The sequence below is a fragment of the Eleginops maclovinus genome, chromosome 2 (genome assembly GCF_036324505.1).
Source record: "Eleginops maclovinus isolate JMC-PN-2008 ecotype Puerto Natales chromosome 2, JC_Emac_rtc_rv5, whole genome shotgun sequence".
NCBI lineage: Eukaryota > Metazoa > Chordata > Actinopteri > Perciformes > Eleginopidae > Eleginops > Eleginops maclovinus.
Genome location: NC_086350.1, coordinates 27470184 through 27497552, shown reverse-complemented (window position 1 = coordinate 27497552; position 27369 = coordinate 27470184). Strand labels below are relative to the sequence as shown.

General features: G+C 41.4%; 1 protein-coding gene across 1 annotated transcript in view; it reads left to right on the top strand.

The window, feature by feature from the left end:
* Window positions 1-27369, top strand: part of galnt18a (UDP-N-acetyl-alpha-D-galactosamine:polypeptide N-acetylgalactosaminyltransferase 18a) — a 204351-nt gene that overhangs the window by 153580 nt on the left and 23402 nt on the right. Inside the window, exons 7-9 of the mRNA XM_063876841.1 lie at window positions 2046-2231; window positions 6088-6225; window positions 14798-14893. Of these exons, the coding sequence (XP_063732911.1) occupies window positions 2046-2231; window positions 6088-6225; window positions 14798-14893 (420 nt within the window). The remainder of the gene's footprint in view (window positions 1-2045; window positions 2232-6087; window positions 6226-14797; window positions 14894-27369) is intronic.

Here is a 27369-nt window from a genome sequence, read left to right as displayed (position 1 = left end):
ATCATGTTAAAATAAATAGGAACACAATGACTCTAAATAATAATGATCACGCCACCAAACGCAGATTCAAACTAAAGTAATCAGCCTGTTTAGAAAATGTAAGAGGTAGAAGGTACAGGTATTTGTGTTAAAAATGTGAGAAGTAAAAGTAAGAAGTAATAAGAAAAATAAGTAGTAAGTAAAGCAAAGTACTGATACCAGAAAAATGAAATTAAGTACAGTAACTAAGTATTTGTACTCCACTACTTCCCACCTCTGCTGAATGCCACAGAGATGCAGAAGTGTTTTCTTGATAATAGCAGCTCATGAGAACGCTTTTCATTGAGAGAGAAGATAACCATCAAAACAAAGACTTTTGGAAAGGGTGACTCAAGAGGATATGGAGAGCTGTTATCTCTCTCCTCATCTTCTTCACTTTCTCTTCATATTTCCCTCTTTATCTCCCTCTGCCTTCATCTCTTCACCTTCCCAGTTGTATGTCCTCACTGAATCTTCTCTTTCTCCTTTTCCTCACTGTCTGCCTTTTTTGTCATTCTCTAACTCGCTCTGCACACCCACACGCTCAGAAATAGATTGTTATGCTTGCAGAATAGCAGATTATACTGTAACCCCGTGTTGTAAATCCTTTATAGAGAGTGTTAAGGTATATCTGAGGGGATGCATGTATTATCTCAGAATTTAGCTGGAGTATGAGCTCCTGCCTGGGCGTTGGGCCAGCGCTTCAGTCCTCCTGTTGTTCTGTTTGCTTTGAAAGCATGCAGGGAAAGAGCCTGGCCGCTAGAAAGGATTATACTCTCAACACACACACACACAAACACACACACACACACACACACACACACACACACACACACACACACACACACACACACACACACACACACACACACACACACACACACACACACACACACACACACACATTGCAGGAATAGAGAGAACTGGCGCTGGTATACAAATCAGTATCCAGAATTGCAGCACTTGTCAGGTCGGTACACTGTCATTTCCAAAGTTTGCTCCATAAATCTATGTTTACCATGGGAGAAGAATCAGCGGAATAAATATTGTCATGACAACTATGAATTGCAATATTTCTGAAGAACATTCCTCTTGCTCCATGCTTAAAATAGAAAGCTAAATTGATTTTACATTTACACCTTTCAATATTTTATTTCGGCTTCTAGATGAAGACATTACACAGAAAATAAATACAACTATTCTTCTGGTTAATATTTTTTAAACTCAATCATGGAGGAATCTGAATTTAAGGTGTTTGAAGAGTAGATTGAAAATTGTGGCTCAACAGACCATGAAATGGGAACCAAACAGCTCTAACAAAGAGTGGGATTAAAAGGAACAATACATATGCTTGATGAGTTATGTGTGTGTTTTTGGTTGTATTGGGCTGTCAATCAATTTTTTATGAAATGTTGAAGCGATCCTACTGACTGTATTTTCTTTTCTTCCGTTTTTTTTTATCTGATTATTGTATTGAGCTGGGAATTTCATCTCCTATATGTTTTTGTTTTTTCCATGTTTAGAGTCCTCTACTAAATAAAAAACATTTTAAAAAGGGGTTGGTGAGCTTCTCTAATAAGAGAAGGTCAACTGGAAGATAATCACATATTGCCTCGTTGTTTGCTCTGTTACAGTAATGGTAGATCAGCATTGATCCCCACCTCACCCTCCGTATAACCATGCGCCATAGTTTACATTGGCAATAAACTACACCTTTACAAAAAAAATCAGGCTTAAAAATCAATTATAAAAGGTTTGTAAAAATATAAAATGTAAGCAAAATAACACATTGTTTTGACAAAAAATTACCAAACTGTCAAGAGGGCTACACAACATGTTTATAGGGAATTAAATCCAAGTTATCGTTTAATTTAAAAGTGTGTGTTTGTGTGTGTGTGTGTGTGTGTGTGTGTGTGTGTGTGTGTGTGTGTGTGTGTGTGTGTGTGTGTGTGTCTGTTTGTGTGTGTGTGTGTGTGTGTGTGTGTGTGTGTGCGCGCGTGCGTGCGTGCGTGGGTGTGTGTGTCTAGGTATGGCAGTGTGGCGGCAGTGTGGAGGTTCTACCGTGTTCGAGGATAGCCCACATCGAGCGCGCCCACAAACCCTACACAGAGAACCTGACGGTACATGTGCGGCGTAACGCTCTGAGAGTGGCGGAGGTGTGGATGGACCAGTACAAGAGCCATGTCTACATGGCCTGGAATGTCCCCCTACAGGTAAAGGGACATTTGTGGTGGGAGATATGCAGATGATGAGACTCTGAACTGAGAAGGCACAATAAGCTGATTTCTGTCAGTCAGTAAAGCCAGTCACTGTCGAGAGCACAGAGGCTGGGGACCGGCCTGGGTCAGGTGTTTGGGGACAATACAGATTCACTGTCCACAACAACCTGGAGAGAAAGGTGTTGATTAGACTTGAACCACAGAATGTTTGGAATTTTAGTAATTAAACATGACCTTATGTCTAATTTTCTTTTCCTTTCCCTGAGTATAGAAGCAAAATCACAAATTCTGAGGTCCAGAAATAAAAAGTGCTGCACATTATGTGAAAGCCTTCTGCACTGTTTAAATACAGTGGAGGAAATAAATATTTGATCTCCTACCAATTTAGTTAGTTTGCCCACTTACAAAGACAAGACAGTCTGTATTTTTTATAGTAGGTAGGTTTATTTTCACAGTGAGAGACAGAATATCAATTTTTTTTAAATCAAGAAATGTACATAAAAAAAAAGATATCAATTAATTTGCATTTAATGGTGGGAATGAAGTATTTGATCCTCTTGCAAAACATGCCTTAGTACTTGGTGAAGCGTTGTTGGACAGCACAGAGGTCACATGCTTCTTGTAGTTGCTCACATCTCAGAAGGGATTTTGGCCCTCTCCTCTCTACAGATTCTCTCAAAATCCTTAAGGTTTGGAGGCTGATGCTTGGCAGCTGGAAGCTTCAGCTCTTTCCACAGATGTTCCATGGGATGGAGGTCCAGAGACTTGCTAGGCCCCTCCATCACCTTAATGGGCTTCTTCTTCAGCCACTCCTTAGTTGCCTTGGCCGTATGTTTTGGGTCATCGTTGTGCTGGAAGACCTATCCATGTCCCATTTCCAGTGTCCTGGCTGAGGGAAGGTTATCAGCCAATATTTTACAGTACATGGCTCCCTCCATCCTCCCCTCGATGCGGTGAATCGCCCTGTCCCCTTAGCAGAGAAACTCCCCAAAGCATAATGTTTCCACCTCCATGCTTGGTGCTGGGGATTGTGTTCTTGGGGTCATAGTCAGCATTTCTCTTCCTCCAAACATGACGTGGAGTTGATGCCTAAGATCTTGATTTTGGTCTCATCTGACCACATCACCTTCTCATAAGCCTTCTCTGAATCATTCAGAGGATGACTGGCAGACTTCAGACGGCCTGTACATGTGCCTTCTTGAGCAGGGGACCCTTGCGGGCGCTGCAGGATTTTAATCCATTACGGCACAGTGTGTTACCAATAGTTTTCTTGGTGACTGTGGTCCTAGCTGCCTTCAGATCATTAACAGGTCCCTCCTGTGTAGTTCTTGGCTGACCCCTCACCTTTCTCATGATCACTGATGCCCCAAGAGGCCAGATTTTAGATGGTGGAGTCCCAGATTGAGGGCGATTGATGGTCATTTTGTGCTTCTTCCATCTTCTAATAATCAAACCAGTTGTCTCTCTCTCACCAAGCTCCTTGCTGATGGTCTTGTCTTCTATTCCAGTCTTGTGCTGGTCTACAATGTTGTCCCTGATGTCCTTAGATCCACCATGATCACAAGACCTGTCTCTGGTCTGGCCCTCAGTGGAGAGGTTGTTATCTGATTTATTGACTGTGGACAGGTGTCTTTTATCCAGGTAAAGAGTTGATATTAGGAGTACTTTCTTAAAGCGAGAGGACTTATTTAACCGGTCTGTGAGAGCCAGAATCCTTGTTGGTTGCAAGGGGATCAAATACTTATTTCACACAATTAAAGGCAAATCAATTTTTTACATTTTTTTTAATGTACATTTCTGGATTAATTTTTTTATATTCTGTCTCTCACTGTGAAAATAAACCTACCATACAAATTGCAGACTGTTCATTTCTTTGTAAGTGGGTAAACTAACTAAATTGGCAGGGGATCAAATAATCATTTCCTCCACTGTACTGTATACAGCGGGGAGAACAAGTATTTGATACACTGCCGATTTTGCAGGTTTTCCCACTTACAAAGCATGTAGTAGTTTTTATCATAGGTACTCTTCAACTGTGAAAGAAGGAATCTAAAACAAAAATCCAGAAAATCACATTGTATGATTTTTAAGTGATTAATTTGCATTTTATTGCATGTCATAAGTATTTGACACATCAGAAAAACAGAACTTTATTTGGTACAGAAACCTTAGTTTGCAATTACAGAGATCAGACGTTTCCTGTAGTTCTTGACCAGGTTTGCACACACTGCAGCAGGGATTTTGGCCCACTCCTCCATACAGATCTTCTCCAGATCCTTCAGGTTTCGGGGCTGTCGCTGGGCAATACGGACTTTCAGCTCCCTCCAAAGATTTTCTATTGGGTTCAAGTCTGGAGACTGGCTAGGCCACTCCAGGACTTTGAGATGCTTCTTACGGAGCCACTCCTTAGTTGCCCTGGCTGTGTGTTTCGGGTCGTTGTCATGCTGGAAGACCCAGCCACGAGCCATCTTCAATGCTCTTACTGAGGGAAGGAGGTTGTTGGCCAAGATCTCGCGATACATGGCCCCATCAATCCTCCCCTCAATACGGTGCAGTCGTCCTGTCCCCTTTGCAGAAAAGCATCCCCAAAGAATGATGTTTCCACCTCCATGCTTCACGGTTGGGATGGTGTTCTTGGGGTTGTACTCATCCTTCTTCTTCCTCCAAACATGGCGAGTGGAGTTTAGACCAAAAACCTCTATTTTTGTCTCATCAGACCACATGACCTTCTCCCATTCCTCCTCTGGATCATCCAGATGGTCAATGGCAAACTTAAGATGGGCCAGGACATGCGCTGGCTTGAGCAGGGGGACCTTGCATTCGCTGCAGGATTTTAATCCATGACAGCGTAGTGTGTTACTCATGGTTTTCTTTGAGACTGTGGTCCCAGCTCTCTTCAGGTCATTGACCAGGTCCTGCCGTGTAGTTCTGGGCTGATCCCTCACCTTCCTCATGATCATTGATGCCCCACGAGGTGAGATCTTGCATGGAGCCCCAGACCGAGGGAGATTGACCGTCATCTTGAACTTCTTCCATTTTCTGATGATTGCACCAACAGTTGTTGCCTTCTCACCGAGCTGCTTGCCCATTGTCCTGTAGCCCATCCCAGCCTTGTGCAGGTCTACAATTTTATCCCTGATGTCCTTACACAGCCCTCTGGTCTTGGCCATTGTGGAGAGGTTGGAGTCTGTTTGATTGAGTGTGTGGACAGGTATCTTTTATATAGTTAACGAGTTCAAACAGGTGCAGTTAATACAGGTAATGAGTGGGGAACAGGAGGGCTTCTTAAAGAAACACTAACAGGTCTGTGAGAGCCGGAATTCTTACTGGTTGGTAGGTGATCAAATACTTGTGTCATGCAATAAAATGCAAATTAATTATTTAAAAATCAAACAATGAGATTTTCTGGATTTTTGTTTTACGTTCCGTCTCTCACAGTTGAAGTGTACCTATGATAAAAATGAAAGACTTCTACATGCTTTGTAAGTGGGAAAACCTGCAAGATCGGCAGTGTATCAAATACTTGTTCTCCCCACTGTATATGCATGTTCTCTAATTTAATTATTTTTTATCATTCTTTCTTAAAAAGTCATAATTTCAGCTTTTCTTTAATAAAGGAAAGCCTCTCCCTTCTTTGTATAACCGTTCCTTGCTATCTTCATGCTCGGTTAATTTCTTAAGCTTTACGCTACCGACAGGACCCAGAGGCCCTGAGTTCTGGACATTTTTCTTATTTCATGCATCATTGGAGACTTAGAAGTCAAAGTTTATTGTTCATTTTTGCTAGAGGGTAGAATTTAAAGTCGGGAAATGTGAAATTAGATGTATTTCTTTTTATTCTCCTCTCTAGAATTCAGGAATAGACATTGGCGACCTCTCTGAAAGGAAAGCCCTGAGATCCAGACTGCAGTGCCGCCCCTTCAGCTGGTTCCTCTCCAACATCTACCCTGAGCTCCGCTCCTACAGCAACACTGTGGCCTACGGAGTGGTGAGTGCAATTCATCCCGTCTCAAGATTACTTTCCAATTCTTCAAATTGATTTGAGAAATTCATCATCAGGCTGACAGATACGCTTTTTAATTAAAGTACTAACCCTGCCATTAATCTGATATAGCAAGGAAAGCAATATAAAGGATTTATAAAGCTATTTAATAGATGAGTGTGCAGCCCTGACCCCCTCAGGCAAATCTTTCCAGAGTCTGGGAGACTGCCAAGACTCCATCCTCTCTGTTGCTGAAACAACAAGGACTGCCCCCTTTTAAGATTTCAGCAGCAAAAAGGGACAAAAACAGGTTTCCACACAGCAACGCCTGTGTTAAGGTTGCGTTCACACTAGCCTTGTTTAGTCCGGTTAAATCGAACCCTGGAGCTTTTAACCCCTTGGTGCGTTTCATTTGGGTTGGTGTGAACGCAGTCCGAGACCTCTGATGTGATCTAAACAACTGGACTCTGGTCCCCTTAAAAGAGGTGGTCTTGGACCGCTGGCTACTGAACTTGTAGAGGAAAATCCTCTGAAGTTGGGCCGGGTTTCTTCGAGATCCTCACAATGCTATGTTAACCCTTATTAAACTTAAAAAGAAATCAAGAGAGTTCCAATAGAATAGAGTTTACTGAGGATTCAACAACGTACAGCAAACACGAGTGAGGTCCATGGAGTCGATTGTTTTCACAATATTCAAGCTCATAATTATAGACATTTCTTATCAGTTGTTTCGCTTTCATGCATGTCTGTCTGAATGTGTGTGTGTGTGTGTGTGTGTGTGTGTGTGTGTGTGTGTGTGTGTGTATGTGTGTGTAGTTTACCTCTCTTTAAACCCAGTATCAATTCAATTAGTGCAGTATCAGATGATGTCAGGTACCAAGCACCAGGACACTCTTTTTTGATCTGAACTTTCTCCAATACATAAGAAGTTATTTTGACATGTTGACCTTGGTCAATTTTAATAATGTCTCGTCCTTTTTTACTGACTCCATTTCTCATAATCTCTATTCCTTAGTTTCAACCATTATTTCTCAATGTCTTGATTAATGGTATCATATAATATGTCCCGTACACATAAAAGATCCCACAAACTCTAAAGCGGTTAATCGCTGGTGTGAACGCACCAAAACACAGGAGGCGTAGTATTTACCCTAACATTTCCTGTTCTGGTTCGCATTTTTTTTAAATCTAGGCTGTGTGTAACATACAGTAGCCTATGTTTTCGTTCATTCTGAAATCATTCATTAATTCTCAAGATTAACAGCAGCATGAATAACCTTCCGATGCTCATTGGTAAAGGATAGGTAGAAATTGCCGGGATTTGCGTTTTTACTCGCTTAATGTCTGACCAATTGTTGAACAGCATTGACAGCACATGCCTTTCGGCCAACAAAGTACATTTCTACAACTGCTACACCTTTCAGCATATGTTCTCCAGAGCCAGAATATTTTCATTTGGGTATTTCATTGACAATTTACCAGCACTGGCTGAGTTAAAAGATCTCGATCTAGATTACGGGACAAGGATACAACATAGAATACCAAATGACATGGGGCCTAGGTACCGGCATTAACACACTCATCTACAGATTAAAACATCAGTTATAAGTAATTCATGAGATAAGGTTAGACTGAGAAGCCAGGGGGTCTTTAGGGCAGCAGACATGCATATTAATACCTCCAAGGATCAGCACATTATTGGATCTTAGCAGAGATAAAACAGTCATTCTGCAAGTTCCCTGATTAAAGAGGGATTATATCAAGGTGGTCTACTGTAGATATAATCAAGAAGAAAAGGAGATGTTCCTTTAATCAAGGAAGAAGGCTTCAAAGCGCTACAAAGCCTGACATCAACGCTGGCTTCAAGTAGGGGAACATGATCCTTTGCTGTCTGCCAAGATTCGGTAATCACAAAGAAATCCAGTTCTTTCTGAAACCATTGCACACAAAAAAACAACAATATTACATTTGAGCTAGTTGAAAATGCTTGGGGAAAGCTGACGAAAGACTACAGGAATTGAATAAATTAAATATACCTGAATTTGAAATGATTCACTGCTTTGCACAGTAGTTTGTCTTCTGCAACAACTGTGGATCAGAACACAGTCGAGTATGTATGTGCTGTATAGTCTTCAGGACTAGGTAAAGTTTGTTTTACATACATTTTTAAGATTTTAAAATAAAAAAAGATGTTTAACCTTTGACAGTTCATCATTTTCTGCTTCCTCTGTCTCTTTCCCATGGCATAGTTCTTTGCCTTCAAGTTGCTGTAATCTCCCTTAAGGAGGGGCAGCTTGGGCGCTTTGTTGATGCCAGTCTATGACCATGATATAGTTTACTGTTCAGGGACGTCTAGAAGCCCTTCTTATCTGGAACGTACTGTAGGTTCCCTGATGCACATTCTTTGGCCATGGACAATAGCTTTAGTTAGATTCAGGGTCCATATTTGTCTGGTCCCGCTGAGGAAGAATGTTGATTATACATTCTGAACTAATTAAAACTCGGACTGTAGAGATCTTCAGAATTGCTGTGTCAACTCGTGGCTGCAGCAAATGTCTTGTCAATTCTCCGGCCGATAACTTCATAATAAACATTCAGTGTTTGCCATCAAAGTTCCAGCTCTCCTCTTGTCTCTCTGAGTTTCCTCTCCATTGCTTCAGAAGTTGAAATCACAGTGGCGAAGAACATAGGGACTTGGCTTGGGAATTGGAAGGTCACCGGTCTAAGTCCCCGAAAGACCCAGTGGTGTCCCTGAGTAAGGCACCGTTCCCTACACTGCTCCCCGGGCGTCGTACATATGGCAGCCCACTGCTCCTAACACTAGGATGGGTCAAATGCAGAATGTACATTTCCCCTCCGTGGGACCGTTAAGGGTTCCTTTTTCTTCTCTAGTTAATACACGTTTCCTGTGATATCATATGGGCCCTTTCTGTTAGACTCTCTCTTTTATATAAGTCTCTCCTATTTCAAAAGGCATCAAAATCCATAAAGCTGTTGGCAGAGCCCAGCCCCGGAAGCCTTTGATTTAAACTATGAAGCAAAAACCTTCAAACCCTTTTCTTTCCAGCTGTAATGAGGCCTGATATTACACATTGTTTCACAAGCTTTCAATAACTACAGCAAGTACTGTATATCATATTGGATATTCTGTTTGGATCTCACGATCTCATTTGTAACCACGTGGAGAAAGACAGTATGGACTGACTGGACAGTAAGGATGGAAATGGGATTCATTACTTGCAGCGACGTACTGGGTATTTATACAGTCAGATTTGAACCGTCATCATCTGATAGAGCACCGAGTTGAGAAGTTGGACAGCAAGAGGACACTGTCAAGCTATAGGGATATAAAAAGGTTATTATCCAGATATTGAATAGACAAAACTGACTAAGTATTGATATTATTGTTTGTCTTAATAATATAGGGCACCTTTATAGTTGACTTCCTAATGTTTTATTGCTTGGCGAGAGGATTTTAGGGAAACCAACCAACAATCGGTCAGTTGATAACCAACAAAATACTTTAGAAAAAGCAAAAAACCCTCATGATGCTTTACATTCAGACTTAACATTTCCAAGTATCTCAAGTTGTAAAACTTTAACTTTTCCATTAACGCTGAGTCTGAGCCCGTGCACATCATGTCATACAGTATATGCCTCCCTGCTGTAAGAGCTCACTTAAATTCCTCGCAGCGGCGTGTTAAAAGGGTGAACCTCTTTTCACCACTTTATTCCTCTGGCTATTCCCCTCTTCTGCTAACAGCTCTGGGAGTACTTTGCATAATTGAAAAATGACAGTAATCTGTTGAAAGCTGAGCAGAATTATCCAGTGCACAGACTGTCCTTGCTGATAGAGGAGGGAAAATGAATACACCTTAGCTACGTACTAATAATTAATTAATTTAAATTTTATTAAAATGTTTAATTGTGGCCTCATTTTCACACTGTAATATTATAAAAGACATACAGTTTGAGATATTTATCTTCTGTTAGCCTGAATGCAGGCTGGAAATAATAGAGGGAGAGGGAGGGAGGGAGGGAGGGAGGGAGGGAGGGAGGGAGGGAGGGAGGAGGGAGGGAGGGTGGGTGGGTAGGTAGGTAGGTAGGTAGGTAGACAGACAGACAGACTTCCCATGGACAATATTCTAACACCAGGTACTAAATACAGGACTGATGCGCCTCATGTCTTCGAGACGTAAAACAAAACATTGCAGGAGAATGGCCCCAAGGCTCTCCAGCTCAGAGTCGAACACTGAACAATCAAAATCCGGATCCCGCCTTCTTCATTTACATACATGTGCACACTAGTTAACGTGTAGGACATATAAAGTGCCACTAGTTAACTAGTGGATGCATGTTGCAGCTTACACGTTAACTAGTGAATGCAAAATGTCCACTAGTTAACTAGTTGAAGCCTATTTATGTCTTACTAGTTAACTAGTAAGGCTCAAAGTGTGCACTAGTTAACTGGTAAGGTCGAAAATCTCCACGTGATACACTAGTTCAATTGTTTTTAGCTTACTAGTTAATTAGTGACGCCATAGAGGAGTCACTAGTAACATTCACTAGTCAACATGTATGACTGTTGAAGCCATTCATTAGTAAACTAGTGATACTAGTGCCGCTCCGGCTGTCATTTCTAAGGCTTATGTAGGAACAACAAGTTCTGTCAAAGAGCTAACTAGTGTAGGCAACTGCCGTCTGATATCAAGGATATGGAATAAATACTCAAACGGCTTGCCATAGATGGATGGATGGATGGATGGATGGATGGATGGATGGATGGATGGATGGATGGATGGATGGGTGGATGGATGGATGGATGGATGGATGGATGGATGGATGGATGGATGGATGGATAGATGGATGGATGGATGGATGGATAGGTAGGTGGATTGATGGATGGATGGATGGATGGATGGATGGATGGATGGATGGATGGATGGATGGATGGATGGATGGATGGATGGATGGATGGATGGATGGATGGATGGATGGATGGATGGATGGATGGATGGATAGATGGATGGATGGATGGATGGATAGGTAGGTGGATTGATGGATGGATGGATGGATGGATGGATGGATGGATGGATGGATGGATGGATGGATGGATGGATGGATGGATGGATGGATGGATGGATGGATGGATGGATGGATGGATGGATGGATGGATGGATGGATGGATGGATGGATGGATGGATGGATAGGTAGGTGGATTGATGGATGGATGGATAGGTAGGTGGATTGATGGACGGACAGACAGACAGACGGACAGACAGACAGAGCAGCAATCTTTAAATCTTAAAAGGTGGACAAAAAGTGTAAAATAAAATGAAATAACAGCAATGTTTGTACAGGATTTGTCTGGGGGGTGGGTGGATGGGGTGTTGTGTGGTTCAATCTCAGGCACTAGCAGCAGCAACTGAGTGTGTGAAAACAGCTTCTGGTCTCCTCTTGTTGATTGAGAAACACTTCAATCGCAGTGAGGCTGGATTGAGTTACTGTTGACTGCTGAGCACGGGGCTTTGCTCTAAGTGCCTGAAGTGAAAACGCTTTCAGTGACATATGACAGATATAGATGTGAAGTTCACAGATTTGACAAAAAAAAAAATCTTGCAGAGGATGGCAGTTGGAGAATACATTAAGTGTTCTTCTGTAACACCATCCGTGGATGTTGCTCATGCACTTGTCTCTTTTTCAACATGGAAAAAAGTTGGATGAACTGCTCACATATGGCAAATATTAAAATTATTATAAACATTTTTCAAGCTGTTTTCATCGAAAAACATTCACGTGAAATGAACTGTTCACCTATTGACATTGGTTGATAGTTGCTTGTTGTTGCAAGGATTCAAGATTCTAGGTTTTTAATTATCATATGCACAGTAGCTACAGTGTAGTTATGGCAATGTAAATCGTAGGTCCCTCTAACAATGCAATATATCATATATAGGAAAAAAAATAAAAATAGTGCAAAATGAAACAGTCTAGGATAAATTAGAATAAAATTGTGCAGCCTATGTTGCTAGACCAGTCTATCAGTAGTGCCAATAAAGTTAACAATATACATGTCAGAAAAATAAATAAACACAATAAGCTAAATGATGCAGAGTATGTTGAACGTGATCAAGTAATGCAGGATTTTATGGACATGTAAAGAGAATAAAATATACAAGAACAGAATATAAGGTTACATATTGTACAGGCAAATCCAATTAAATACTGTTTAATCTCCTAATAACTATTAAGATAATAAATTCAAGAAATTGTGAGACGCACCCAGTCAGTGCGTTTGTTGATCAGTCAGTTCATCAAACACTTTGGTTAAGGCAGAAATTACTCAACAACTGCTGGATGGATTACCAGGAAATGTTTTGCCGAAATGTATGGTCCCAACAGGAGGAACGACCGGGAATTCAATTTAATGATTTGATTGTAATTAATATTAATAATAAATCACATTTATATAGCGCTTTTTACGGTACTCAAAGACGCTTTACATATTGCCCTATCAAAACTATGCAAACAGATCATTTATTAATTTATACTAGGGTTAAAAACAAAACAGAGGTTAAAACATGAAGACGATGGTGACAAGATAAGAGACTATAGATAAGGCTGTGTTGGTCCCAGATAATCAAAATGCACGTATTAAATCAGCAACAGGAATGAGATTGAAGATATAAAACCTGCTCTTGCAATACAGTATCTGAATGACTCATAATGACTAATCCACAGCATTACTGCTGGTTTCGACTCAGTCAAATGATGGAGAGGTAAATATTGAAATACTCAATAGGACAATATTTACCTATATAAGGTAATAAGGTACCTGAATAACAAGACACAATGTGTGTGCTTCATTAATATGAAAGCTAAAACTGTCATTAAGCTTAACCAAGCTGATATTCTTGCCTATATGCCATCCACACACATTCAGGAGAGGGACCCCAGCCTCTGGTGTCAGGATGTAGTCTTGCAGGTGGTGACTCAATGATCTGTCTTAACAGCAGGAGGGTGATAGAACAGAGATGAGACCAACCCTTCAGCATATTGAGAAGAATACTTTTACCCCTCCCCCCGACCCCCTCCTGTTCACTCATTATAAAGTCTAAATAATGGGATTTACATCACTCAATTAAAGCAGATGGGGCTCTAAGAAAGTTGAAATGACATGTTAACGTTTGATAGAACAAGGATCTGTGTCAATGTACAGCTACAAAAATGGCTAAGGTTAATGTAGCGGTAGGATCTGCTGGCAAAACAGTAATAAGTCTGCATTGGTTCTATTCAGCTCCCTTTTTTATCAATCACATAGAGCGCTCCACTCTGTCATAATGGAATAATTAATAATGAAGAGACTTCCCAACTTCATTTCCTAACTGAACGCACATCAGACTGAGTTTTGCATATTATTCTCAGATAAGCAGAAAGAAGCAGAAATCCAGTTGCAATAAGTCTCTATATTTTAAAAAGATAAAGAACATAATAATATTATAAGCCACAAAGGTTTTATTGAGGTCCTTTTTGAGAACACATTTTTTCTTTCCCATGTATTTTTGAGATAAAATCACAGCTCTGTCATTGTGAGGAGAGGGATTTGTTTAAGGCCTCGTTCACACTGCAGACAAAAGTGGCCCAAATCCGATCTGATTTCTTTATAACAGTGTGAACAGAACAAATCACACGGAATCTGATTTTTTCATATCAGATTTGGGCAACTTTCATATGTGGTCCTAAATCGGATACAGGTCTGATGTTTTGCAATGCGACCTCAGTCTGAACAGTCATGGCGCAATTCATGCGACTTTTAACTCATTCTAGAGCGACAATCGTCATAAATCTGCGCCAGTGGGGCGGAAGTCACTCGGACGCAGTGATTACAAACATGGCAGACGGCTGTGATGGCGGTACCCAGTGGAGAGACAGTGAGGTTTTAGACTTCATAAGTATCACGATCCCACCACTCCTGGCTCCTACTCCGCATCCAAACACACCTCCGTACAGACGTAGTAGCCATTGCTCCACAAAAAGCCATTGTTACCAATTTTGCTCTCTTTCTTCTCATCCTTCTTCTCGTTATCATCTCCTCATAACTTCGCTGGCCTCCACTTCACAACAACTTAGAATGAAACTGTAAACGCTGTCTTCAGTAGCATCCATGTTTACTTCCATACACAGCGTGCTGCGTGTGACGTCTTTGTTATTGTTCTTCTGCGCATGCGGGTCAGTTCAGGACCATGAGCACACTGGGGTCTGATATAGGCCACATTTAAAAAATAATGTGAACAGCCAAACAAAAAAATCGGATCTGAGCAAAAAATCGGATTTGAGCATTAAGACCTGCAGTGTGAGCGCGGCCTAATAGTGCTGCAAATGTGATTACTAATGTGTGTTGGAGGTGTTCTCCTCGTCTTTACTGTCTGTACCTCCATCATTCATCACATGCACACTTATTAAATCCCATAGGTATAGACTTTGTATAGGAATAGATTAGATTACTTTTTCACGTTTTCCCTTTCTCTCTCCCCCACCCACTTTCTCACCTGTTGCATCTCCGTCACTCATTTTACAGTTGAAGAACAACCTGAGAGACGACCTGTGTTTGGACCAGGGACCGGACACTGACAATGTCCCCATCATGTACCTCTGTCATGGTATGACACCACAGGTCAGTGGGCTTACATAATATTCATTATTTTTCTATTTTGTCTTTTCAAAGACATAAAAAACTGAAAAAAGCACCAATTGAGGTCTTAGTAAATGTTGTCTGCAGAAAATAGTTGGACTACATCACAGTTTCTTTTAAATGAGAGATTTTGGCGAGATTCTCTTTTCTCTACAACAACAAAAAGGCTGTGTATGTACAATATGTTGTCCTAGTTTTAATGTGAAACAGATATGTCTGTCTCCGCTTGATAAATAACCATCAGACAGACCCAGTCCAAATGTGACTCAGAATTTAGCTCTGTATTGTATGGTGGCCGACAGGTGCAAACGCACTACAACGGCCTTCAAATATTTCCATAAGTAAAAACGGGCTGCAGTTTCAAAATCCATGCAAATGAAAAACACAAAACACATGCAAACTAAGAAAAATGTTCACAAACTTTATGCAACATGCGCAGCAATTACTAAAAAGCTGCATAAATGAAACGCTGTAAATAAAAACACGCTGCTCAAAACACAACGGAAACCAGGGGACACTAAAAAGTGACGCACACAGCTGGGACCGGAGCGCTTCTTGACGTTCACGATTATAAAGCTGGACAACTGTCTCTTCAGAGTTTGTCTGTCTCATAACTGGAAGTGTTTATCAGCATATCTGAAATGACTAGGTTAGATACGTTAGCTAGCTAGCTAACAGCAGATCTGCAGTAACATCAGAGGGAGTCATGTAATCACATTTTTGATATAAGCCAATAAAACGTACATTTACACTTTATAATCCTGAACGTCACCAAGTGCTCCGTTCTAAGCTGTGTGCGTCACTTTTTAGTGCCCCCTGGTTTCCATTGTGTTTTGAGCTTCTTGCAGCGTTTTGTTTCAGTTCATGTTGCATAACGTAGGTGAAGATCTTTCTTCATTTGCATGTGTTTTGGTACATTTGTGTTTTTATATTTGCATAGTTTTTGAAACTACAGCGTATTTACCACCTTAGCTTTACTATCTCTAAACCCTTGAGTTCTATACAGTCTATGGTTCTAGGTCAGAAAAAAACTAACAATGAGTTAAGATATGCTTGAATATTACTTTCTCCATACACATAGACTTTATGTAAAGTATATATACAGTACTTTATAACATTGGCTGGTTCAGCTAAAAATGTTTCCAAGTCAAAAGTAGATTGCACTTTTTGTAGCCAGTTAATACAGTTGAACTATTATAGTGACTCTCTGTATATATAGGCATCAGTAATGTTGAGCTAAGAGGGCATGTAATTTGCATAAAATAAAAAGTCACATTTCCATAATGCTGACTAATTACAGGAGAGATTTGGAAGGAAATGCTAGCAGAGAGCTAATCCATTACCCTAACAGTAATAGTGGCACTTTGTCTTGAACTGTATTGCTTGAAGAGTGATCTAAAAAATATTCCTCAAGTTGCTGAGGCCATTCAACAACTTTATCTGGCTGCTGCAGATTTGTTGGTCTTTTAATTGTGAGAACAGTAAAGGCTGCACTTAGTGCCCTTTTTAATGTATGCTCAGAAAACACGCTGTGTATTTGAACTTTTACCCAATTGAAATGCTCCCTAACTTGACGGAGTTAAGAATTCACATTTTACTCTCTGCATCATTTCCCAGCTGCATGCTCAGTGTTCGACCCCCCACATACCCAGCCCGTATTCTGTATACAAGTGTTTTCTAAGGACAGTCCTCGCCTCCATTGTCGGTAAAGTTAATAGCTTTGACCGGCGCCTTGACTTCCAACTTCCAACTTCCTTTCATGGTCACACTCAGCATCAGTTGCTGAATCTGCTGTGCTGGCATCTACTGTGTCTCTCCTGTTTATATGTTCTCTCCTGGAGACAGCATAATCAGCTGATGCTTATGGGCCAATTGATTTTCATTTGTACATTACTATCTCCATCCATCTTTATTTATTTATTTAAAGTCAAGAACTTGGCATGGAAAATGCCACAATGAAGGGTTTTCAGCTTTTTCTATTCTCCAAAAAAGTGCTGTACTTAAACTGGGCGCAAAGCTTGGACAGTAAGATGATATTTTGAATGAAAATAGGCATACTACTGTCAGGGTTGGGGTAAATAGGACCCAAAAGCAGTGAAAACAGGGGAGGCAGATATGGGGGTGTAACAAAAAGCAAGCTTTATTCAACCAAAGCTGATCCAACAAAACATATAAACTCTGCAAGGGCAGCCGAGAGGAATCCGGACAGGACCCGGAAACAAACAGACTGGACCACGAGACGCAGGGACAATGACAACAACACAACGAGGAACACAAAGGGAAGATGAGACTAACGTTGCAGCGGAATTGTCAGTTTATCTTAGGAAGTTTCCTAACGGAGTCGAATTACCCGGCAGTACCTCAGTGGCAGCCATGATAAGAGCTGTTGGAATTCTCTAGAGGATAGGAAAGGAGCTCTGAAACTTCCTTTATAACCTCCTTTAGGAAACACTGGACCTTCCTTTAGGAAAGGAATATAGAAAATGCTCTCCCACAATGCTTTGTGGGACGGCATTTGCAAGTTTCCAAGTTTTACCGTGACACAACATTTGTCCGTTCACGGAAAAAAAACAATCAAGACCGTGAAATGCGTTTCACGAAAGTTACGTTACGAATTTAAAACTTGTGCTTTGTTTTGAACGTTCAGCTCTGTATTAATCAAAAGGAGAAATATGAACATTACTTTTTAACTGAAATGATCAAATAAAGTCCAGATTTCACATTGTTTGTCACAGGCATCAGTTTCACTTTCCTTTTTTATTTCCGTAAACTTCCAACCTAATGAAGAATAAAGGTCTCTCTGTTGTCCTCGTTCATAACCAGGGCTCCGAACCGGTCCAAGGAACGAAAACGAAAACCGAAAACGAACGGAATTTTACGAGGAACGGAAACGAAAACGAAAACGAAATGGTCTTCAACTGTTCCGGAACAGAATTGTTATTCTGAAATCCACAAAACCGGTTAATAACGTTTTTTTTCGTTCTCAAAACTTTTATAAAATTTCACAAAAGCATAGCCTTTGTCAGGGGAAAAAAAGACTACTTCCGGTTGAACGTTCACTTCGCTGCCCGCTAGGCTCAATGCAGGCTGCTGTCACGAATCACACCCCAGCGAGAGGCGATGCTTTTGAAGCTGAGCTATATAAAACGTCCAACAAATCTACCTGCGAAGTCGAGGGCTGCGGGATAGAAATCATTGGGAATCACGGCGGCAACCTGCAGAGACATATTCAAAGACGACATCCAGAGTTGTTCGAGAAGTCACTACAAGACCTTCAAAATCCAAACAAGAGGCCAGCTGCGGATGGGCAAAATACTTTGGACTCGGTCATGGTGAAAAAGCCCAGACAGGTCCAAGTGGCATTAACCCCTGAAACCCTCAAAGAGGCGTGCTTAGAGCTAGTCACGGTTAACGGTAGACCCTTTTCATTGATGGAAGATTCGGGATTTAGAAAAATAATCGACCCAATACAGAACGCCATGGGGAAAAATGTTACAATCAATTCATCGAACATTCGTGATATGGTGTCAGAGATTGCTCAGGACGAAAGGGAAAAGCTCGAGACTGAACTGAGCGGGAGGCTTCTGATGCTGAAAATAGATTCTGCAACATGTAGAGACCGGTCTGTGCTGGGTATTAACGTGCAGTACTCTGACGGAAAGGGGGTTGTGTTGCGGACCCTGGCAGTGAGAGATCTGACAGAACGGCACACGTCTGAGTACATATCATCTGTGGTGATGGACGTCTTGCGTCAATATAACATTAGCTTGCAACAGGTGTATTCAGTCACTTCTGATAATGGGGCGAATATGCTTAAAGCCGTGAGCTTACTGTCAGATATCCAAGAGAGAGCTGTGAGCAACGAAGATGCAACCTGCGAGGAGACAGAGGAGATCGGGGAGGATGTGGAAATGGTTGGGGAGGATGAGGGGAGCCAGGAGGAGCCAATCCTTCAACTCGATTCTGTGTCGCACGGTCATGTGTTGCGTAGTGTAAGATGTGCGGCGCATACTCTACAGTTGGCCGTTGACGATTCATTAAAACAAGCGTCCAACATCATAGCAAAGGCAAGACGTGTAGCAAAACGATTGCGCTCGCAGAATGTGGTGTGTGTTCTGAAGAGAATGGGGCACAAGAGAGCAATTGTGGATTGTGCAACTCGCTGGCACTCCACTCATGATATGCTCCAGCGGCTGCTCGAGCTTAAGACCTTTTGTGAAGACATGGCCCCAACCATCCCCGATCTACATCTAAGTGAATCTGAAAGGGAATATGTGTCCAACACAGTAGATGCACTGAAACCCGCGAAAATCGCCACTAAATGTCTCCAGTCTGATCAGCTAACTGCGGGTGAGTTCTACGGCATATGGCTCAAATGTTCACTGGACACAGAAAAACTAGCAAGCCCCTTTGCGAGAAAGGTAGCCCAGTGCATCAAAGCACGCCAGAGCACATTATTTGACAATGACGCATTCATAGCTGCTGTATTCCTCGATCCTAGATATCGATTGTTTTTGACCGAATGTCAGACCGAGAAGGCGAAAATACACCTGTACCGTACATGGGAGGCAATACAGAACCTAGAACCACGCAATGCAGCCAGCGGCTCCGATGTGTGCGCAGCAGCCTCCCCTACTCAATCTCACACATCATCTGACGACGAAATCGAGCACCTTTTGATGGAAAAAGAGAGAGACACCAGCTCAACACAGCGACGCCCCCACGTCTCCATCGTGTCACTCTTGGATACATACTCCAAAGAAGCCCGTCTAAGGCGCACCGAAGATCTGTTTCAGTACTGGGCTAGGTATTCTGTATCCAACCCTGACCTGTACAAGCTCGCTATGAGCGTCATCCCTCTCCCTGTCACGCAAGTCAGTGTCGAACGGGCATTTTCGAGTTTGAAATTTATTCTTTCCCCGTTAAGATCATCATTGAACGAAAAGGTGCTTGAAGACATTCTGCTGGTACGTCTGAATAAACAGTATGGACTGTAGCAGCCAGTCACCTCCTCCCAAGCCTGAGCACAATTTAAACTTGTTTTATTTCAGATAGGCCTACCAATGTGTTCTGTTCATAATTTGATTGTAGGCGAATAATAATTTGATTTCTGCACTTTGTAAAAAACGAAATAAATGGACCTTCGGTCCAAATGTGTATATTTTGTCTTGCTGTTGTAATGTAGGCCTATCCTATAGTCTGCCACTTCGGATCTTAGGCCAGCTCGTAGCATAGGCCTAAAGTGAAATTGATTTGGAAATTGTAGGCATAACATAATAGCCTATTTTGCCTGTCCACGCCTTGTCGTTTTAAAGTCGGGATTTTAAGTGTTTGCGCAATTATAGGCTATGTAGGGTTAAATAGGAAATTGGAGGTATATTTGTCAGCAACAGACAGGCTACAACATGTTCGCTTATAAGCGGGGTTAGGAATTATTGAGCAAGCCTTTGAAGATCTCCATATGGATAAAACTTACAACCAGGTAAGGAGTTTCTAGCAGGAGAGGGGGAGAGCAGGGACGAATGAAACAGCGATTTCCTCGAGAACAGTACACATATGAAACATGTAGGCTATTCTGTCAGTAGCCTACATTCATCTTACCCGTCGTAGTTTTTTTGTGATCAAAAGTTGTTTTAGTTGTTTTATGCAGTAGGATGTTATGACCATACAGCAGATGAATCGTTACTTTAATAAATCCGAAAGTATGAAATGTTAACGTTGTCAGGTTTACTGACAAAAAGGATTTAAGTGTCAGTATAGGAGGACACTCGACGAATGAAACACTTGTTTCAATCGTCACCCACGCCTTAATGCTGGATCAAAATAAAACAGGAGGATCCACTATAAATTCTGCAACAGGGCTCAAGTAAGTAGCCTAAAGTAATAATAATAGAATAAGTGAATAAGATTAAATATAGTCTTCAGATGGTAGAAAAAAAGCTTAACAGAAATGTGGATCTCGCGCATTGGCGCACGTGTTTCATTCGTCCCGTCTCTCCCCCACTTATCCAGAAATGTTTTTGATAAGAAATTATTTATCATGGAATAGGCCTACAGGCTACAGTAAGCTATGTGGGATGGATAGCCCATCAGAATGTTTTTGGATGCCGCCGGTGATTTAGCCTATTATTTTTGGGCAGAGCTACGGTGTAAATCAAGGGCAAATACTAATGAGTAGCCTACGTCTATTCTAAGGTAAAGTCCACACACATAGACTTGATAGGCCCGCCAAACACTGCCGGAACGATAAGAACGAACGATATTTTACGTTCCGAACCGGTTCAGGAACGATATGTTGGTGGCGGAACGCAAGAACGAAAACGTTAAACATGCCTGAACCGTTCGGAACGGAACGATTGAAAAATAATTTCGTTTTCAAGCCCTGTTCATAACGCATAAACAACACCATCAGGAGGTGAAACACAGGGGCAACCAATCAGACAATCAGACAAGAGGGAAACTCAAGTGATCGTAACACATACTACTGTCATCACTTTAAACACCAAAAGTGAAGCCTAGAATTCCAACACATGCAAAGCGTATTGCCAGCGAACTGAAGCATGTCTCCAGATTATCAGGGATAGAGAGCAGCGGAGTATCACGGCTCACTGAAGCATCAGCATGGGGAACTAATTACTCAATTACTCGGAGATATTTAGATGCGTTTACATTATTACTACATGCTGCATTACACTGCATATAAAATGAAAATGGAAGTCATTATCTTTCCTGTACCTGCTGCACTAATTAAAGAGGGATTAGAGAATGTTAGTGTGTAATGGATGAAACCATAATCTTTGCTGTAAATGGATATTCTCTCACATTCATGCATAAATTACCTGTCTTTCTCCCTGATGAAATGTCAGGTTTCAGTGACTGAACTTGTGGTTAAAACACATGTAATAGAGTGGTGCAGGGGAGTGCACCCTCTATTCCGACATCCCCCTATTCACCCTATTACGCCCCGCCCATTTTTAACGACTTTTTTCTTCCGCTTTGTGTATGATCTTCCGGTCAGCTAGTTCCGGTTAGGAAATTACCTTGCTGACAAAGGGCTGTGACACCTGAAACCTCTCTGCGATGTCTTGTTGAAGTAGGTTCAGACGAAGCTTCATGAGAGTCATTAAGACCTGATCCCACGGATGAATATGAGAGCTGTTAGAGAAATCACGGGTTAGGTCATCAGCCAAAGAGGTGAAAGCATCCAGATGCAACCCAGTGTAAAGTAGGCTCAGGTTGTCATTTCGCACAAGCTCTTGATATTTTGCAGTGCTCGCTGAGCACTGGGTTGCCTGGTCACACAGCAGAGGTTGGTGAAGTAAAGGTCTTGCAGCATAGTTGTGATCGGTCATGCATTGATCCTCCCACTGCGTTCCGATGTCGCGATGTCCATCACCCTCCGGCTCGAGCTCAGGCTCAGCCTCAGCAGCATTGCTGGTTGATGCCTCTATGAAAATAATGACTCAGTTAAAACTAAGATGTATCCGTGTTGTCATGGCTTAACTAAGGTTAACACTATTTTGAAAACATTTACTCCTAAACTACAATCGTTTAAAACTGTGTTGACAAGCAGTCGATAACAGAATGTTACCACAGCTACTAACTCGCGTTATGGCAAAGTATGTTCTGAGAACTTACCTGATTGCCTAACAAGCTGTCGTCGCGGACGTCGCACCGGAGCTTCATAACCAAGCCATTTCTCGGGATACGGGTGTTGGGTAGTAGGTCTACCATCCACAAAATGAAACGAACAGACATAGGGTCTTTTTGGAGTTTTTTTTAAGTGAAGTGCCCTCAGCCAAAGACGCCGGTCTTCCTCAACGCTAGGAGGCGGATATAGATGAAACGATGGCCCACAGCATTCAATTCGCTTCTTCCCGTGAGTAAAACACTCTTGCTGAAGAGACAATCTTCTTTTTCTCCAATTGTTATGGCAACCACGGACTGCACAAATTATACTCGTCATTTTACCTGACTTCTTTTTGCCCTTGCTTTTAATGTTAGTGAACGCCTCAGCTGTTCCACCGGAAGTACTAGCACAAAATAAACAAGATGGCTCCGCCCTTGTAACCATGGAGAATAGGGTGAATAACGACACAAGTTTAGTATCGCCATTCCGACAGTCTACCCAGGCACGTCGGGGCATCGTCTTTCTTTCATTTTTGTTTGTGTGTCTTTTTAACATTTACTTTTTTAACATATTCAGTTTATTTGTATAATATAATATAGCCTATTGTTGTAATGGATGCACTGACTGGTTGGCACTCAATTTCGTTGTTGTCTGATCGCCCTGCGTCCGATCTGCAAGGGAGTCGCTCAAAGAAAGTTAAAGCTATGCAAGCCATCGAGGCTGCTCCCAATTCTGCGGAGCTGTAGACTGGAGCTGATGGGATGACGATGGAGAGATTTGGAAGAGCAATGGCGGTGGATTTGGGAGGGCTATCAGAAGCGTCCATGAGGGAGGAGGGGGGCCCTGCGTGTCTGACAGAGTCAACTACCGCTTCGAATGCTTCCACTTAAGTGGAGCTATGCAGACCCAACGCACCATGGCGGAATGTTTGAAAAAAAGTAAAAAATTGTCGCTACTTCGACAATGGAAAAATGTTGTCGGAGTAGTGGCACGTTTTAAAAATAATGGAAATGCCGCCACTCCGACAATTAGACGTCAATGTCGGAGTAGAGGTATGTCTGAATAGCAGCAGCAGGTAACCTGGTGCAGGAGCGAGTCCTAAAACCCAGAAGTGAGTTAGCATTTTACCACTCCCGGCTCCCTTGTCTCAGAGTCAGTGGGATTTCTCCGTAGGATTTTGGAAAATAGCTCGAAATAAGGTGTGTGGTTGACACACATTTAAGAGACAGATCACGTTTTGTTCTACGACATTAAATACATCAGCAGTGACCCGAAAATGATAAAAGTAGGGTAGACGTGGAGATTATCCGGCTGAACAAAATGTGCATTTATCTTTTTTTTTTTTTACAATATTCCAAAATCCTATGGAGAAATCACATTACTTTTTTCGAGGGAATCCATGTGCAGCTTACTTCCGGGTCAGCCTACAAAAATACGTCATCCCTGCACCATTTTATACAACATATTATAAATTATTGGTATTGAAATCATTGCTCAGGACCTGCAGCGTGTTTAGGAGTTGAGTGACATCAGGGATAAGTGTCCGGAGGCTGCAGAGCAGAGAGCTACAGCAACAGTTTCACAGCTGACTTCAAAGACTAAAACTCCTCTGGTCTCCCTTCCTGCCTTCATCACTTTCCGCTCTTTATTCATGTGCAGTATCTTTTGTTAGGTTATTCCCCCTGGTCCTTCTCTCTCCACTTTCAGATCCTTTTATTCCGATTGGTCCAATTCTTTGGATTACCTCTGGGTCATCTTACTTATGAACAGAATCCTCCAATTCTACTGTGTGTGAGTGTGTGTGTGTGTGTGTGTGTGTGTGTGTGTGTGTGTGTGTGTGTGTGTGTGTGTGTGTGTGTGTGTGTGTGTGTGTGTGTGTGTGTGTGTGTGTGTGTGTGTGAGAGAGAGACAGGATGGATGGATGGATATGGCATTGAATACTTGATGAACCATTGAATGTCAATGATGGAGAACGTTTCTTAATTTCCTCTCTTGCCACTTGACACAGAAGAGGATTAGAAAGAGAGAGAGAGAGGGAGGGAGGGAGAGAGTCAACAATCTGAGAGTGAGGGATTTCATTTGGGAAGCCCTCAGCACTTCTGACCCGCTGGAGATGAAATGTTTAAGCAAAGGAACGACCTGAGACTCACTGTGTGGACACATAACGATTGTCTCCAGCAACTTGGGAAAGCTTAAAGTTACGACAGAGTAAATACACCACACTGAACTACTATCAATAACAAACATTACGGGCTGGCGGTAGAGGACCACGGAAATTCAGTGCTCGTGTACCAACCAGCAGCTTGCTGTGTTTATATATAATAAAATGTGGCAAAGAAGGCCAAAGAGTGCAAAGTCTTTGATTTTATAGTTGGAGTTAAAGCAGCTGTCCTCAACTTCAGTTTGCTGTTTCACTTTCACACCTTTTTGCAGAACAATTTTCAGTGTACATGCAATATGTTTTTATGAAGACTTAGGGAGGATAAATGCCATGTACTAAAGGTAGTGGAAGAGGTACTCAGATTCCTCATTAAAATAAAAGTTGAAATACAACATTGTAAAAATACCCCATTTAAATTCAAAGTGCTATATTCAAAATATGACAACAAAAATACATAGGTAAGACTATCAGACAGTATATGTAGTTTGTAGACAATGGTACTTAAAAGCCATTTTTTGCCTGACCATTCCCAAAAGTTAGACCGTGGCATCATACTGTATTTGTTTCCTCGCGTCGATCAACCTAGAAACGCAGAGGAGCAGAACGAGGTTCTTATATCCATGTAGATACCAACCATGGCTGAAATAACTACTTTTGCTGCTCTGTGCATGATTAGGAAGTCCCAGATGGTGAAGAACCATTGTATCAGGTGACATAAATAAAGCAGCAACTTCCTTTACTTCCATCCAATCCTTTAAATAATATTGTATAATTTATTAAAAACGTTTCAGCTATTCCAATGTACAGTATGTGATATATATAATGTACAAATATACATATATAATAGACATATATATATATATATGTATATATATAATACATATAATGTCTCTGTTCTAGTGGTAAACACTGAGAAAGAACAAGCTATGTGCTGTATCAGATACAATGCGCCACATGTTCTGGAAGTATTATGGTCTGTGTTTACATTAGCAAGCATCGCTAACACTCAGAGCTAACGCTGTACTGGAGAGACTGTGTGTAATATAAAGGTCCTGTCCTTGTGGTAAACCGAGAGAGAAACGTTTGAGCTCCAGACTGTTTCAGAAATAATGCTGGATGTGGTTTGGAACATAATATGGCGTTTAATCACAGAGGAGAGATCATGACACTCCAAAGGGGTGTGGCCCTTTGGTAACTCGCCATTCTAGTCGGACCCCTTTGAGTGGTACGCTACAACTGGCCCCCTGAAGCGCGCAGGCAAAAAACAGCACTTGTCTTAGACCAGAGGCTGATCCCTTTTTTCTTCAAGTAAGTTTAAAACCTAGCCGTTGAGAGACTAAAAATCACCAGAAATCGCAGGATATTGTTGCTGTAATGTGAACTTCTAGAAGAGATGCAGAGGCTGAACTGTTCATTGCCTTATATTCAGTGTTGTAGCAAATACTGTTTATGTTATTTAACAAAATTGTAACTCAGTTACTAAAACAAGGATTGTAAATGAAAAAATTAACTACTAAATCCATGTTGTTACTGAAACAAAGAGCTGACACTTACTCTTACTGAAATAAATACCAATTACTGTATTTTATGTTTGTTTCACACAATTACTTTATACTGTCTTTGTCTTTTATAGCCTGCGTTTATTGTGCCCCCTCCAGTAAAATTAGTCTACAACCGCCACTGGTTACGATCATCAATGGGAGAACAGGATAGATCGGCTGGGTTGATAGATGATAACTAAAGGTAAAAAGAGAGCGCATACTTCAGAGTCTCACATGGCTCTGACAGCTTTTAGCCTCGGAGGGAAACATCAGGCTCAGATGGAGATCCCAAAGGTAACTTTACATACTATTGTAAAGATTTATGACAATTTATTGAGTCAAAGTTTTGAATGTGACTCTTATTCCAAAAACGTGTACATTAAAAATAGCATTTAAAAACACATTTAGAAGTATGCTTTTTAAACTCATTGCAGAAGGTAGCAGGAAATGGAAATACATGTATTTATACTACTCATATACTGTATATATACAGTATATTGCCTTCCCTAACGTCATAGAATATATATATAAATGCAAATGTATTTTCCGACTCAGATCTAATTAGCCCTCAGAGCCTAACTGTATAACATTCATAGATGTGCTTCCACTGAATGTATGTCTCAGTTCAGCATTGTGATTGGTCTCCAGCTCTCTCAGCACAACGCACAGCCTAATTTAAGCAAGTTGGGAAACAATTATTGTATTTTCTAGAAATGTATTTCTTATTTCCCAGCATGTTGAGTTATTTAGATGCCGAAGAGATCCATGAAAATCTCCATGAGGAACAACACAAGATATAAATTGACTGTTCATGGGTTAATTTCAAGGTGTGGATGACAAAACATATTCCTCGAAATGGGGAGGAAGCTAAGCACGTAATAGGAATCAGATTTATGCCCCAAGTGAAGTGCTGCTAAAGATTGTTTTGTGACTGGATCAATAAAGTTTGAAAAGGAGACTTTTGAGGCTATTTAGCAGCAGGGCAGCATTATCTGTATGTGTGTGTGTGTGTGTGTGTGTGTGTGTGTGTGTGTGTGTGTGTGTGTGTGTGTGTGTGTGTGTGTGTGTGTGTGTGTGTGTGTGTGTGTGTGTCTGTGTGTCTGTGTGTCTGTGTGTCTGTGTGTGT